This window comes from Jaculus jaculus, chromosome 1, assembly GCF_020740685.1.
Source record: "Jaculus jaculus isolate mJacJac1 chromosome 1, mJacJac1.mat.Y.cur, whole genome shotgun sequence".
NCBI classification, from domain to species: domain Eukaryota; kingdom Metazoa; phylum Chordata; class Mammalia; order Rodentia; family Dipodidae; genus Jaculus; species Jaculus jaculus.
In genome coordinates, this window is record NC_059102.1 from 32,518,247 (window position 1) to 32,531,909 (window position 13,663).

General features: G+C 46.0%; 1 protein-coding gene and 1 pseudogene across 3 annotated transcripts in view; both read right to left on the bottom strand.

Moving 5' to 3' along the window:
• Positions 1-3,726: 3,726 nt before the first annotated feature.
• LOC101606283 lies at positions 3,727-4,700 on the bottom strand (annotated as a pseudogene).
• Positions 4,701-9,138: 4,438 nt separating this feature from the next.
• The window catches only part of Gbf1 (golgi brefeldin A resistant guanine nucleotide exchange factor 1), a 170,638-nt gene continuing 166,113 nt past the window's right edge, over positions 9,139-13,663 (bottom strand). For all 3 annotated transcript variants that reach the window (XM_045142358.1, XM_045142357.1, XM_045142356.1), the window contains exons 34-40: positions 12,703-12,853; positions 12,472-12,602; positions 12,197-12,298; positions 11,802-11,915; positions 11,494-11,674; positions 10,489-10,617; positions 9,139-10,001 (exon numbers count right to left, since the gene is read on the bottom strand). In XM_045142358.1, coding sequence (XP_044998293.1) covers positions 9,721-10,001; positions 10,489-10,617; positions 11,494-11,674; positions 11,802-11,915; positions 12,197-12,298; positions 12,472-12,602; positions 12,703-12,853 — 1,089 coding nt within the window. In that variant the 3' untranslated portion in view covers positions 9,139-9,720. The remainder of the gene's footprint in view (positions 10,002-10,488; positions 10,618-11,493; positions 11,675-11,801; positions 11,916-12,196; positions 12,299-12,471; positions 12,603-12,702; positions 12,854-13,663) is intronic.

Below are 13,663 nucleotides of genomic sequence, written 5' to 3' on the forward strand. Positions count from 1 at the left end.
GCTAGAAAGGGGTCCTGAGTGAGGAACTAAGAAAAGGTTATAGTAGATATGTCAGTAGAGGGGCAGAATACTAGAAGTGAAATGGTCTAAGTGGAGGTCAGAGGAGGGGATGGAAGAGAGGAGGGCTAATCAAAATTAAAGATGCAGGCTGGAGGGATGGCTTAGCAGTTAAGGTGTTTGCCTGCAAAGCCAAAGGATCCATGTTTGATTCCCCAGGACCCATGTTGGCCAGATGCACAAGGGGGCACATGCATCTGGAGTTCATCTGCGGTGGCCAGAGGCCCTGGCATGCCCATTCTCTGTCCCTCCCCACTCTCTCCTTCTTTCTCTGTCTAATTAATTAATTAATTAAAGATGCTATAAATAAGCCATATGGAAACTTACTTCTTCAAATCTAGCTAAGTAATATATATGTTAAAAAAGGGCTGTAATCATAGAAGATGTTAATGAAAATAATAAAATAAAATAAATGTTTTTAAAGAAAAGAGAGGGCTGGGGCTGGAGAGATGGCTTAGTAGTTAAGGCACTTGCCTGCAAAGCTGAAGGACCCGGGTTCAATTACCCAGGACCCATGTAAGCCAGATGCACAAGGTGGCACATGCGTCTGGAGTTTGTTTGCAGTGGCTGAAGGCCCTAGTACGCCCATTCTCTCTCTGTGTCTTTCTCTTGCTCAGATAAATAAATAATAAAATATTTTAAAAAAGCGGTTGAGGGCTGTAGGGATGTCTTAGTGGTTAAGACATTTGCCTGCAAAGCGAAAGGACCCAGGTTTGGTTCCCCAGGACCCACGTTAGCCAGATGTACAGGCAGGAAGGCATGTGTCTGAAGTCTGTTTGCAGTGGCTGGAGGCCCATTCTCTCTCTCCCTCTGTCAAATACTGGCAAATAGAATACAAAAATATATCAGAAAGATAATTCACCCTGACCAAGTAGGCTTTATCCCTCTGGAATATGCTAATGTCTTTCTTCCTCCAAAGTTCTGTCATTTCTAGCTGGGCGTGGTGGCACACGCCTTTAATCCCAGCACTCAGGAGGCAAGGTAGGAGGATTGCCAAGAGTTCGAGGCCACCCTGAAACTACATAGTGAATTCCAGGTCAGCCTGGGCTAGTGTGAGACCCTACCACAAAACAAAACAAAACAAAACAAAACAAAACAAAACAAAACAAAACAAAACAAAACAAAACAAAACAAAACACAAAGTTCTGTCATTTCTACGTGACCAATGTGTTCTTCCTTGTTAGTCAGAATTGAGGCTCAAGTGTTAGCTCCTCTCATAGCTGCCTTTACCTTCTAAATGGCATTGCTAACAACATGGGTTCTTTGTGTACCATTTGATTTTTTTTCTTATTTTCCTATTTTTTTCTTTGAGACAGGACTTGAACTAGGTATGTCCTAGGCAGGACTTGAACTTGGTATGTAGCAGAGTATATGCAATTAGCCACACAGCAGCAGATGTTACATCCCTAGGGCTCCTGTTTTAAGTTTTCAGTATCAGGGATGTATTCCCTCCCATGGAGCGGGCCTCCAGTCCAGTTAGTGGGCAGTTGGTTTCCACCATGACAGGCATGCCACTATTACACCCATTGGTTCATTTGGCCTGGCTGGCCAAATATAAGGCTTACAGTGTCCACTGTTGAGTATCTTCACTGGTTATTTCTCTTTCTCCCATTGAACTGCATGCAGAATGGCTTCTTCCAGCTTTCTGTCAGCTGGTCTACATGGAGGAGGTTATCAGCTCAGTTCCAGCAGGATTTCTCAGTGGCCTTGCAGCCCAAGTATGTGGAGTCTTCAGCCATAGGGTCTTACCATCTATTCCTGGTGGGAAACCAAGGGCCTCAGAAGTGGCCTATAATGTTTTGGGGGCATCAGAGACCTCCCTGGCCAACAACTCCCTGGAAGGTATTCCATCCCTGGGACTGAAAATTTTCTAGCAACAATCTGTGACTCCTGAGTGTTCCATTGTCCAAAAAAGTAGGTTTCCGTATGATTTATTTATATCCTCTTAGATTTTGATTAGTCCTCCCACCACCTTTCCTTTACTCGATCTCTTTCCCTGACCTCACTTTGGGCCTTTTCACCCCCATTAATGTATTCTTCTACATACATATAAACAATACTATCCTATTAAGTCCCCCCTCCCTCCCTTTCTCTTACCTTTATATCTCTTTTCCATTGTGGTCAGATAGAATGCAAGGAATTATTTCAATTTTCCTGTGTTTGTTAAGATTTGCTTTGTGTCATGATATATGGTCTATTTTAGAGAATGTTCCATGTGCTGCTGAAAAGAATATTCTGGTGTATATTCAGCAGCATTTGGATGAAATGTCCTGTATATATCTGTTAGGTCCATTCCTTCTATGACCTCATTTAATCCAGATGCCTCTCTGTTTATTTTTTACTAGGATGACCTGTCAATTGATGAGAGTGGGGTGTTGAAGTCACCCACTACCACTGTGTTTGGTATTATCTGTGACCTTAGTTCTAATAGCATTTGTTTGATGATGTTGTGAACCCCCATGTTTAGGTGCATATATGTTTAGGATTGTAATGTCCTCCTCTTGGAGGGTGTCCATAATCAATATAAAGTGACCTTCCTTATCTTTCTTGACTAACGTTGGACTGAAGTCTACCTTGTCAGATATTAGGATAGCAACCCCTGCTTGTTTTCTAGGCCCATTTGCTTAAAGCACCATTTTCCAACCTTTCACCCTAATATCGTGTCCATCCTTTGTAGAAAGGTGAGTTTCTTGGAGGCAACAAATTGAAGGATCCCGCTTTTTAACCCAGTCTGCAAACCTATGTCTTTTGGTTGGGGCATTGAGGCCGTTGATATTAAGAGATATTATTGAAAGGTGTGTATTTATTTTTACCATTTTTTGTAGTTCTTCTGGTTTTACCTTTGCTCTCTTGGGTTAACTAGTATTTGAGTATTGTTTTTTTTTCAGGTTCCTTATATGAGTGCTTTTCTTTCTCTTCAGCATGCAGGATTCTTTCAAGTATTTTCTATAGTGCTGGTTTTGTCTTCAAATACTCCTTTAGCCTGCTTTTGTCATGGAATGTCCTTATTTCTCCATCTATTTGAATGGATAGCTTTGCAGGATAAAGTAACCTTGGTTGACAGTTGTTATCTTTCAGAACCTGGAATACATCACTCCACGCCCATCTGGCTTTTAAAGCTTGTGTTGAGTAATCTGCTATGACGCTGATGGGCTTGCCTTTGTAGGTAACTTGATTTTTCTAACTGCTTTCAATATTTTTCTTTGAATTGTGTGTTTGGTAGTTTAATTATTATTATTTTTTTTTACAGAAAAGAAAATCAAATTTATTTAATGAAAAACTAGAATAAAAATTAGCAAATACACACAACAGAAAAACACAGCAGCACTATATGTATTATGGACTCACAAAGGGGAGAGCGGTGGTCCACAACCATGCAGATGGCTTGTCAGTTAAGGGTAATAAACCAAACACACACACGCACATACATACATGCGCATACGCGCCAAAAAGAAAAATTATTTCCAACAATACAATCAACCTACAACAAACACAAAGTTCAGAAATATTTTACAATGCTTCCTTTCTTAATACAAAAGATGCCCCTCTTGGGTATATATATATATTTTCCCCCCCAGTGGTTTACTGTTGAATTATTTTTAAATATATTAGTGTTACTACATGCAACTGTTTCCTGTATTTAACAGCCTTTCTTTTCTTTTACCTTCATGTGTCTAGCTTCTACCTACCAAGAGTTTTAGGTTGGCAAGCAGTTGGTGCTTTCTTCTGTGTGAAATTGAATGCAAGTTTTAAACACTGGCCAGAAATGTTTGATTGCCATTTCAACACATGGAAATAGTTACATTGATGCCTAAGTTGCCATTTTCTGCAAAGAGCTGTGCAATGCTGGTGTCAAAGACTAGGCAGTCACTATTCATAATGGCTGTAGCAATTCCCTCGTGAATCGATCGAGGAGTCGCTTCCCAAGTCAATCGCCGCCTATGACCATTTAGCTCAAGTCGATAAGCAAAATTTTCAGCTTGCTTGCGGGTTCCTATCAGCTGTCCAATTGCGAAGAACTGCTGGTGACCATTGTACTTTTCTTGTTTCTCCAAGACTAACATGAAATGAAAGCCAAAGCAAGACTGCATCATCACCCAGTCAACAGCACCAGGAAGATTAATGTCTGTAGCGAGGAAAACTGTCTTCTCCCTGTAGGGTGGCAATGGATTTGTGTTGAGGCATCAGGTGGGGCATGACAGCATCCAAAGAGCCTTGCCATTTACAGGAAGCACCAGGGCATGGGCAGGAGTAAGGCCTAAACTCACACAGCTCTTCATGGTCTGCTTTTTCTGTGTGTGGTAGAGTTATTTCACATCCAGAAGAGGCGTATTTACAAGGGAAAAGTACTGAATGGGCCACTTTCTCCATAGCCAAGTTGTGAATGGATCCCAATGGGCCCCCGCAAGTTGGACAACACGTGAGTTTTGGGTGACAGTTGCTGCAAACAAGATGGCCACTCTGACCTTGAAGAATGGGTGGCAACACATAGTCAAAGCAGACGGGACACTCAAAAAGACTTGCCAAGTCATTGCTGGATGCAGTTGTGCCAGTCAGAGCAGGCACCCTCTGGGATGGTGGACACGTAGATGCGCCAGTGGGTAATGCTGTAGCAGTCTGACGGCGCATTTCTGTGGACGGAGAGCGCGCCGCGGACCCCGGAAGCAGTTCAAACGCGCCCGGTGGCCAATCCCGGCCGCCGCGGGCAGCGCCCCGGTGTCTTCGCCGACACTCCGGGCCGCTGGAGAGCGCACCCCGCCACTGCCGCAGCGGCTGCCCCCCCAAGGCGCCGCACCTGGTAGTTTAATTATAATATAGCGAGGAGAGGTTCTTTCCAGGTTTTGTCTGGTAGGTGTTCTAAAGAATTCCTCTATTGGGCTGGAGAGATGGCTTAGCGGTTAAGTGCTTGCCTGTGAAGCCTAAGGACCCCGGTTCGAGGCTTGATTCCCCAGGACCCACGCTAGCCAGATGCACAAGGGGGTTCGTTTGCAGTGGCTGGAGGTCCTGGCGTGCCCATTCTCTCTCTCTCTCTTTTTGCCTCTTTCTCTGTCGCTCTCAAATAAATAAAAATAAACCAAAAAATTTTTTTGAAAAAAAAAAAAGAATTCCTCTATCTGCATTGGCACCTCTTTCCCAATTTGGGGGAAGTTTTTTTTCCCTATGATTTTATTGAAAACACCTACTATGCCTTTGGAGTGAAATTCTCCTTCTACTATGCCCTGAATTCTTATGTTTGATCTTTTCATACTGTCCCAAATATCTTGAAACTCCCACTCATACTTTCCTATTAGTTTGCCTTTCTCTTTGTTGGACTGTATTAGATCTGCTACCTGGTCTTCTAGTTTAGATATTCTGTCCTCTCCTTCATCCATTCTTTTTTTTTTTTTTCTTTTTTTGGTTTTTCGAGGTAGGGTCTCACTGTAGCCCAGGCTGACCTGGAATTCACTATGGAGTCTCAGGGTGGCCTTGAACTCATGGGCGATCCTCCTACCTCTGCCTCCCGAGTGCTGGGATTAAAGGCGTGCGCCACCACGCCCGGCTTTCCTTCATCCATTCTACTGGTGAGATTTTCTAGTTTTTTATTTCATTAACTGTGTTCTTCATTGCTAGTAACTGACTGGTTTTTCTTTATTATTTCTATTTCCTTATTTATGTCTTGTATTGACCTCTTTATTTCATTAAATTGGTGTTCTGTGTCTTTGATTCCTTTGATTTCCTTTTTCATTTCTTTGATTTCTTTTTTCATTCCTCTGATTTTTTCTTTGACTTCTTTGAGCATATTTATAATCATTCTTTGGAAATCTTTATCAGGCATTTCCTCTAACTCATTCTCACTGGAGGTTATTTCTGATGCATTAATACTTAAAAAAATTTTTTTGTTTATTTTTATTTATTTATTTGATAGTGACAGAGAGAAAAAGAGGCAGATAGGGAGAGAAGAGAGAGAATGGGCACTCCAGGGCCTCCAGCCACTGCAAACTCCAGATGCATGCGCCCCCTTGTGCATCTGGCTAACGTGGGTCCTGGGGAATTGAACCTCGATCAGGGGTCCTTAGGCTTCACAGGCAAGCACTTAACCGCTAAGCCATCTCTCCAGCCCGCATTAATACTTTTTGATGGATTTATATTGTCTTGATTTTTGGTGTTTCTTGTGTTATAAATGTATAGATTTTTGCATCTTGGATTAATTTAATGCTTTGATTTTCTAGTTAGCTGAAGTATTATTAGATATATCAATCAATTTGATGTTATATATCTTCAGGGTAGGAGCTTAAGGTGCTAGGTGTGGTTCTCAAGACTCTCAGAGTATCTACAAAAGTGACCCTAGGTGTTGGGTTTGCCTGCTATGAGAGTATTCAAGTAGGCTGAGTGGAACAAAAAACTGGCAGATTCTAAAATTTAACTAAACAATGTACACTTTCAATGCAAAACATCAGAGTATTTTTGCAAAAGTAGGTATTATGACAACCAGATCCTCTAACTGTCCCTTAGGGTGTGTGGTGCCCCACATACTTAATCCTATCCACAAGGAGGTTAAGATTTCTGGTCTGTTGAGGGTTCCAAGTCAGCTTGTGACCAAGTGAGACCCTTCCCTAATGTACAACAGAGGAGGAAACAAAGCCACTATAAATCAAGAAGCAACAAATAACAAGCCCAAAATATAGCTTATTTAGGAATGGCAAATCTGACCATCCATCAGATTTAACATATGATTTATCCTGATATGGAAAGTGCAATTAGCTCTTCCAGTTCAGGTCTGTATACCAGGTTTATTTGGCAGGTACTGACCTGGTGTAATCCCAGTTACCTTTTGGGATGACTTTGGTCTCAGTTATGCTGTGCTCCTGCTTGGGTCCCTCTTTGGTGCACTATAGGTTCAAGTAGGCTGGCCGGGTCATTGGATTGCTGCTCCGGTCAGCGGTGCTGGGTGCTGTGAGCTCCCTTCCCCTGGTCTCTAGTTCTTGCTGGTGCTTGCACTGGTGGTGGGGGAGGGGAGGCTGTGGATGGTGGCTCTAGTTCTTCAGCTGGTCCATGTGATCCTCTACCTTGTGATCTCCTCCTCCATTGTTTGCTGCGGTTCTCCACGTTTCTGGAGTTTGCAAAGAGCTCTGGTGTCTCATTTTTTGATTTTTCAAGGCAGAGGCGCACTCTAGCTTAGGCCAACCTGGAATTCCCTATGTAGTCTCAGGATGGCCTTGAACTCATGGCGATCCTCCTACCTCTGCCTCCCAAGTGCTTGGATTAAAGGTGTATGCCACCATGCCTGGAAGTCTGCCTTTTTTAAAATGCGCACGAAAGAGAGAGAGAGAGAGAGAGAGAGAGAGGGAGGGAGGGAGGGAGGGAGGGAGGGAGGGAGGGAGGGAGGGAGGGAGGGAGAGAAATGGGTGCACCAGGGCTTCTAGCCACTGTAAATGAACTCCAGATGCATGCACCACCCTGAGCATCTGGCTTATGTGGGTCCTGGGGAATTGAACCTGGGTCCTTTGGCTTTGCAGATGAGTGCCTTAACTGCTAAGCCATTCCTCCAGCCTCCCCCCCTTTTTTTTATGTGTGTGTGAGAGAGAATTGGCACTGCCAGGGCCGCAGCCACTGTAATCAAACTCTAGAAGCATGTGTCGTCTTGTACTCATGTGCAACCTTGCACGCTTGTGTCACTTTTTGTGTATCTGGCTTACGTGGGACCTGGAGAGTTGAACCTGGTTCCTTAGGCTTTGCAGGCAAGCCTTAACTGCTAAACCATTGCTCTAGCACTTGAGTTGAACTCTTAATCCTCCTGCATTTACTTCCCAAGTGCTAACAGGTGTGCACCACATCTGACTTATGTGGCATTGTGTGAACCTAGGGCTTCATATGTGCTAGGCAAGTATTCTACCAACTGAGGCACACCCCCAGCTACTGTTTTTATAACAGAATGGAATTTCTGGTGATCGTTTTTCTTTGTGTCCCAGCAAGTAGTCATTTTGCAGTCACCCCAGCTTCTTTCCTAATTTGTGAGACAAACTGAGAGCGTCGTTACATTCCTTTGTCCATGGGGAGGTGAGGTGGAACGTTGTCCTCTACTTGGATATGACCACTGCTATCTTGAAATCAGAGCAGCTGTGATCACCTACAGAAGCTCTTGGTGTCTGGCTTATCCACAGTCTCAGGAAGTGGAGGCAGGACTGCTAATCTTCATTTGACTCCAGCCACCACTCCCTCCCTCTGCACACACTCCTGCTTCCAGCTGTGCACAGTTTTGGAGGGGGCTGGAGGATACAGGCAGTGGAAAGTTGACTGGGTGGGGCTTTGGTGATGCAGGTGCCTAAGAGGCATTTTTGCTTCTCTAAGTAAGTTCTCACTCTGCTCCTGTAATCAACGTGCCTGTCATACTACAGGCCCCACTCTTCTCCGTCTCCCAGGAGGGTGCCTGCATCATCGTGTAGAAAGCCAAACTGGGAAAGCTTAATACAAATTTCTGCTTTTGTTTTTGCTTTGCAGATGGAATCCTGCAAGTCATGCATGCTGGTTACCACTACCAAGGAGCCACATTGTCATACTGACTCCCAGCCCTACGCGTTGGCCTTGGACAGCCATGATGCTTACTCAATGTACATTTCTGCCTGGCTTACCCAGAGATGAAAGGCAAGAAGGGGAGTGTGCTCTCGTCACGCTGCAGTGACTGGGGTAGATGGAAGCTATGGAGCAGGAGAGAACTGTCCTGCTGCAGCTGCGGGTCAAAATGAATGTCTGTGATCCCAAGCAAGCTCCCTGCACCTCTTCAGCCCTCTTGGACCAGGAGGCCTGTCTGAAGGAAGGCTTCTGAATGGCTCTAACACCTCTCCTGGTTGGGTTTTCTCCATTCTCTTTTGGAGCAGTTATGGAACTGCCAAGTCCCTGACATGCCCCTGCTTGTGGCAGTGGTGTGCGCAGGAGGAGGGGACAACAACTGGCTGGTAGTTAAGGGCCAAGTGGGTCAGACCTCATTAGTAGTAGGTCTAGCCTCACTTTCCTTATTTGCTAAAGGCCCAAGCAAGCCCTGGCTACTCCATTAACATGGTGCCCTGACAATAAGCTCAGGAAGAAAACCAGAGGGCAAGGGAATAGTGTTGGTACTAAGACATTTATTACATAATAAAAAGTCCATTTTTTTGTCATTGTTTTCCATATGTACATGCTCCTGTGGGCAGTCCCCCATCCAGCCCACCTACCCACCCTCCATGGTACCAAGCAACTCTCCCAACTAACCCACTATTTAATAAAGGAGGAAGAATTGGGGGAGGTGGCCCAGGGATGATGGAGCTGGGATGGGAGAGGAGAACAAAGTGCAGAGTGGTTGGGCTTGGCTCTCGATGCCTAACCTGGCAGGAGGGGAACATGGTAGGCACTGCAGGGTTGGCACAGCAGGATTCATTAATGCCTTCCCAGGGCTGCCAGTCTGGAGGCAGAGGCTACAGGAGATACCTGAGTGTGCTCTCAGGTTGGAGCCTCAGTAAAGGATAGCAGAGGAAGAAGGTTCTGCAGTTAGAAGTGGGTTCCAACAGGGACTATCAAAGTTCTTTCCCCATCCACGTGGCAGCAACAGCAGCTTGCTTTGGGCCAGAAGGGTCTGTGGCCCCTGGGACAGCTGGAAGGGAGTGCTGTGAGAGCCTGTGAGAAGTAATGGTCCTGATCTCTGATCTTGCTTTAGTTGACTTCTGAGGTGGGTATGGGGTCTGCAGGACGGGGTGTGGCCAGGAGAGGCACTGGAGAGGTGGCCTCAATGAGTGCAGGATTGAGGATGATGGGCAGAGTCATGGGTGGCACTCCCACTTGCAGTGGGGAGGACAAGGGCTGTAGGATTAGTGGGGGCTGGGCTAAGGGTGGAGGCCCATCTGGGGTAGGACTTAGCCTGGCGGGGCTAGAGGCCACTGGTGATCCAGGAGAGCTGTTGCTGGTGGCTCGGGAACTCTCTGGCTTTTCTGAGTCTGTAAGAACAAGGTGGCGGCAATCAAACTCTTGTTGGCATGGGACAATTCTCAAGGTCTCCACGGGGCTTACCAAACTTATTCCTTCCAGTTTCTCTCCCAGGCTATAATGTTGAGTCTCTCTCTCATAACTCATTTCAATGTTTTAACTAAGTAACATCTACCCATTCCCTCCTTCCTGTGCCCTCATCAGGTTCATGTGGGTCTGGTTTTTACTAGAATGCCAGAAGGGCAGCCTTTGCACATTCATTATAGGTCCTTGACATAGCCCTCTCCTCCAAACCTGAAAATCTCAAGCAAATAGCTCATCATAGGGTTTTTGGTTTTGCCATTTTCCACAGAACAAGCAAGCCAATATAATTCTTAGGTTGCCTTCTTCTCCCACCTCCCAGCCCCCTGCTCTGAAATAATCCTAAAATATCTTATCCTCCTCTTACACTTCCTGTTTCCTGCCTAACCTCCAGCAGACCAATTCCAAGGAACTCACCACAAGTCCCCAGTTCCAAGGGTATCTCTGGGGGAGAAGGGTGGCCAGATGTCCTGGGGTCACCAGCAGCAGGAGTCAGGTGGGTTGAGGCCAGAGGTTTTTGGGTGTGAGGTTCTGTGGGCATAGGATCTGGGGGAGACACGGAATCCACATGCCACTCTTAGTTCTTTCTTTCCAGCAGGGTAGGGGCTACCCTGCCAGTCTGTCTTTACTTATTTATTGTTGTGTGTCTATGTGTGTTGTGACATGCATGCATACACACGTTTGTATGTGTGTGTGTGCATGTAGAGGTCTTAAATCAACATCATATGTCTTCCCTAATTACACTCCACTTTATGTATTAAGACTGGGTCTTTCATTGAACCCAAAGCTCCCCAATGTGGCTAATCTAGTTAGCCAGCTTGCCCTAGGGATCCGCCTGTCTCTTCCTCCTATTGGGATTACAGGTGAATACCACCATGCTTACCCAGGATTTATATGGGTGCTAGAGATCTGAACTCAGGCTTTCACACTTATGTGGCCAGTGTTTTACCAACTGAGCCATTGTCCCAGCACCTGCCTCCCCCTTTTTTATTTTGAGAGAGGGAGAGAGAATGGACACACCAGGGCCTTCAGCCACTGTGAATGAACTCCAGATGTGTGCATCCCCTTGTGGTGCATGTGCGACATTGTGCACTTGCATCACTGTGCGTCTGGCTATGGGGACTTGGAGATTTGAACATGATTTTTTAGGCTTTGCAGGCAAGCACCTTAACCGCTCAACCATCTCTCCAGCCCGATTCCATCCCTTTTTATTCAGTCTTATGTAGCCCAGGCTGGCCACAACCTAATAATGTAGTTGAGGAAAACCTTGAATTCCTCATTATCCTCTTGTCTCAATCTCCCTACTAAGATTACAGGCATGTGTTACTGTGCTCACTGAGTACCCACTGGTCTTTCTAACCTCCACTGAAGAGAAAATTAAGCTTTGGGGATTCTTTGATGAGGCTGTGCCAGGCCCCCTACCTGGGATGACAGTCTGCTTGAAAAGCTCATCACGCAGGTGTGGCAGAAAGCAATCAATGCGCTCCCAGGTGATCTCCCAGAGGGCAGAGGGGCCACTGCCTCGTGCATCTGCACTGTGGAAAATTTCTGCTGTGTCCATCACTAGCAGCATATTCTTCAGAGACTCAGGGATGGCTTCTGACTGTAGGGAGCAGCGAGACCATGAGAACAGGAAAGAGGCATGAGGGAGGCTGCAGCCAAGAGGCAGACAGCAAGTCTTGCAGCAGGTGGGAAAGGGGCAGTAGGAGCTGAGGGAAGGCAGAACATACCAGTAAGTCACTGGAGCCTGCATGCATGTACTTGTCCATGAAGTCCAGGATGGTGAGCCAGAGTGCAGCAAAGGTGGACAGCGACAACAGTGGCGACAGGTGCTGCAGGAAGACCTAGGGCCCACCTACCCCTTTTAGCCAAGGATAGGGTCAGAACCTTCTGTACCACACCCCTCTCCTCTCCAAGGCTGGGAGGCAAACCTGCTGCATCTTGTCTGAGAATCTCAGATAAGAGCTTGTTCTGAAATACAGAAGTTCTGAAGTCCCTGGACAGAAACACCATCACTGGAGTCCTGAGTACCTACACCACATCTTTAGGCCCTGCCAGAAGCTCTGGCTTCTTAAGAAAAGGAAAGTATAGGGAGAGTAGATGGAGGTAGGGTGGTGAGCAGTACCTTTGAGAGCAGTGTGGAAGCCCTCATCCGCGTCTCTTCCATCCCACCCACATCTGCTGGGCTGATATTCTCCAACAGCTTGGTCAGTAGAGGAAACAGTACCTGAAGGACAAACATCTAATGTCACCCTAGCAGGGTCAGTTGGGCAACCTTGCCTCAAGGAAGCTGGAGTTGAGTGGATGAGCACTAACAGAAGGAAAGGTCTAACACAGGTGGAGGACAGATCTCAGGGCCTCTCCAGGCTGTCATAGTATAAGACCAGTAAGACATCCTACCTTATTAAAACAGGACTCCCATTCCAAGGCATCTAGCTTTTGGAGGTCATGTACCAGCAGGGCTCGCTGTAGATAGGTCAGGGCCTGCATTCGCACCTGGCGCCTGGCGTCACAGCACAGGCAAGCGATGCCTGAGGTTGAAAGCAAGGTCAGGATCCTACCACATTTGTCCTGGTGCTCCCCAGGTTTGTGTCACCTCTGCCTTACCTTGCCCTCCTTCCCCAAGATTACCTTGTAGTAAAGGGCACCAGCAGTGGGCCCAGAGAGTGCGTGAGTCAGCTTCAATCTTCCGACCACCTGTCTCTAGGTGGCGCTGCTCCTCTGCCCATGAGCTGTAGATAGAGGCTGCCCGCGTGTGCAAAGTGTGCATCAGATCCAGCAACTGGGACCAGAAAAGGGCAGGATGTGAGTGGTGTGGCATTGGTCTGTTGGGTCCTTCCCCTCTCCCCCACCACTGACCCTGACTGAGTCTTCAAGGAGCCTTTAGTACAAGTCATACCATACTCTACCCCTCCTGCTATTTTCTTTGCCTCAACTTAAATTCATTGCTCTAGTCCTGGAAGTGTTTCTAAAAATCAAGAGTTATTCACAATAGAGAAGATTTCAGAATATCTGACATAGCTGGGTGTGGTTGCATACACCTTTAATCCCAGCACTCAGGTGGCAGAAGCAGAAGGACTGCTGTGAGTTCAAGGCCACCCCGAGACTACATAGTGAATTCCAGGTTAGCCTGGGCTAGAAGGAGACCCTACTTTAAAAAACCAAAATAAATAAATAAATAAGGTATCTGACATAGAAAGCCTCATTTTGTTAGTTTCATTGGGAGAGATTTTAAATTTTATTTTGTTAACATCATTTTATTATTATTATTATTTTTTTGAGGCAAGCCCAATAGACTGGCCTTTCTTCCATGCAGGACAGTGAGAGCAAAAGAGAGAGAGACCTGGCTTGCCAGGGCCTCCAGCTACTGTAATCGAACTCCAGAAGCGTGCAGCACCTTGTGTGCAGGTGCAATCTTGTGTGTTTGCATTACCTTGTGTGTCTGGCTTACATGGGATCTGAAGAGTTGAATGTGGGTCCTTAGGTTTCACAAGCAAGTGCCTTAACCCCTAACCCATCTATCCAGCCTGTTAATTTCATTATATTGATTTTTAATTTTTTGGTTTTTTGAGGTAGGCCCAGCTTCTGTTAA